General features: G+C 52.3%; 1 protein-coding gene across 1 annotated transcript; it reads left to right on the top strand.

Moving 5' to 3' along the window:
* Positions 1-213: 213 nt before the first annotated feature.
* Positions 214-800, top strand: LOC119378094 (elongation of very long chain fatty acids protein 7-like; the record flags this gene model as incomplete). The annotated part of the gene is made up of 1 exon (XM_037647340.1): positions 214-800. A coding segment is annotated over one exon (587 nt), but the record flags the coding sequence as incomplete, so codon positions are not given.
* Positions 801-1,479: the final 679 nt, after the last annotated feature.

Raw genomic sequence — 1,479 nt, 5'->3', positions numbered from 1 at the left:
AGCAGCTAGACGGCGTGAAAAACGCAATGCAAGTAAAAAAAGGGCGAGGGATGGAGACGTGACTGCACCTGTGCACGCCTTGTTACGCCGCTAAGCTGACGCGGCGTGCTCTAGTTCATTTGCCCTGAGAGAGAAAGGCCACCCTTTTTCGTCAGTCCTGGACGAGCTTTTAAAACGGCAAGCTCACACCCCATTTTATTGATTGGCTTTCAGGGTTTGCGTTCGGCAGCTGGCTGAGGGAGACGCGCGCTTGCTGTGTAAAGCCAGAAGAAAAGCCCGCCGTCCAAGCACTTCTCACTCTGACTGCTGTTAGCTACGAGTCATGCAGTCGTCGGTGCGTCACCTCGCTGACACGGTTTCACTCCTGGTTCCCACTGCGCGACAGGGTCGCCGAAGGTTGGCTGCTCACTGGCAGTCCACTATCCATCGCGCTCATCACCGCCACTTACGTCTGCTTCGTCACCGTGGGCCGGGCCGAGATGGATGTCCGATCGCAAGGCGTTCGATCTGAGACGCTGCGTTCTCCTGTACAACGTGTTCACCACGTTCTTCAGCGCGTATTCATGTGCCGCTTCCTGAAGCTCGGCTACTGGGACTCGGCCACACCTTCCTCCCAGGACATGGACCGCAGCGACAGCCCCGCAAGCCTCGAGATCAAGCGCCTCTCGTGGTGGCTGTACTTGTTCAAGCTATCCGAGCTCTCGGACACCGTGTTCTTCGTGCTGCGCAAGAACAATCGCCAGATAAGCACGTTGCACGTTGCGCACCACGTGATCGTGTCGTGGAACATGTGGCTCAACGTGACTTACGGGGCGCAGGGCGCAGGCCATGTTCATCACGTGCTTCAACTCGTTCGTGCACGTGTTCATGTACTCCTACTACTTCCTAGCTGCGCTCGGTCCAGCCTTCACGACGTATCTGTGGTGGAAGAAGTACCTGACCATGGTGCAGATAGCTCAGTTCGTGATACTCTTCGGGCATGCCATCGTATGGCATTAGCGGAGGGCAACTACGTCGTGTCGTTCGTGTGGATAGAGCTCGCGGAGGCGCTGTTTTTCCTCCTGTGGTTATGGCATTTTATTCGAACGCATACAAAAAGAACGTCTAGGGTTGTCGTTGCTTATGCAAGCCGTTTTTTAAGGGCTGACGCGCTAGTGCAAGGCGGTTACCTTTGATATGCTTGATATACAATAACCTCACTTACCTTATCCTTCACGAAGTACATATATCCTAGATGAGAGTCGGATGGAATCTGGTTAGTTTGATAACCTCACTTACCTTATCCTTCACGAAGCACATATATCCTAGATGAGAGTCAGATGGAATCTGGTTAGTTTTGATAGGAACAACCGCTACTTGCCCTCTCTCTCTTGTTTAATCTACAGGATATAGTGGGTATTCGGATGAGTAAAAAATTAAAAACATAAAAAATGGAAAAAACACGAGGGTGGGAGTGGCAAAGAACGGTAACGATCGTCC

Source organism: Rhipicephalus sanguineus, unplaced genomic scaffold (genome assembly GCF_013339695.2).
Source record: "Rhipicephalus sanguineus isolate Rsan-2018 unplaced genomic scaffold, BIME_Rsan_1.4 Seq684, whole genome shotgun sequence".
NCBI classification, from domain to species: Eukaryota; Metazoa; Arthropoda; class Arachnida; order Ixodida; family Ixodidae; genus Rhipicephalus; species Rhipicephalus sanguineus.
The sequence above is the reverse complement of the archived record's forward strand: the minus strand, read 5'-3'. Positions and strand labels throughout refer to the sequence as shown.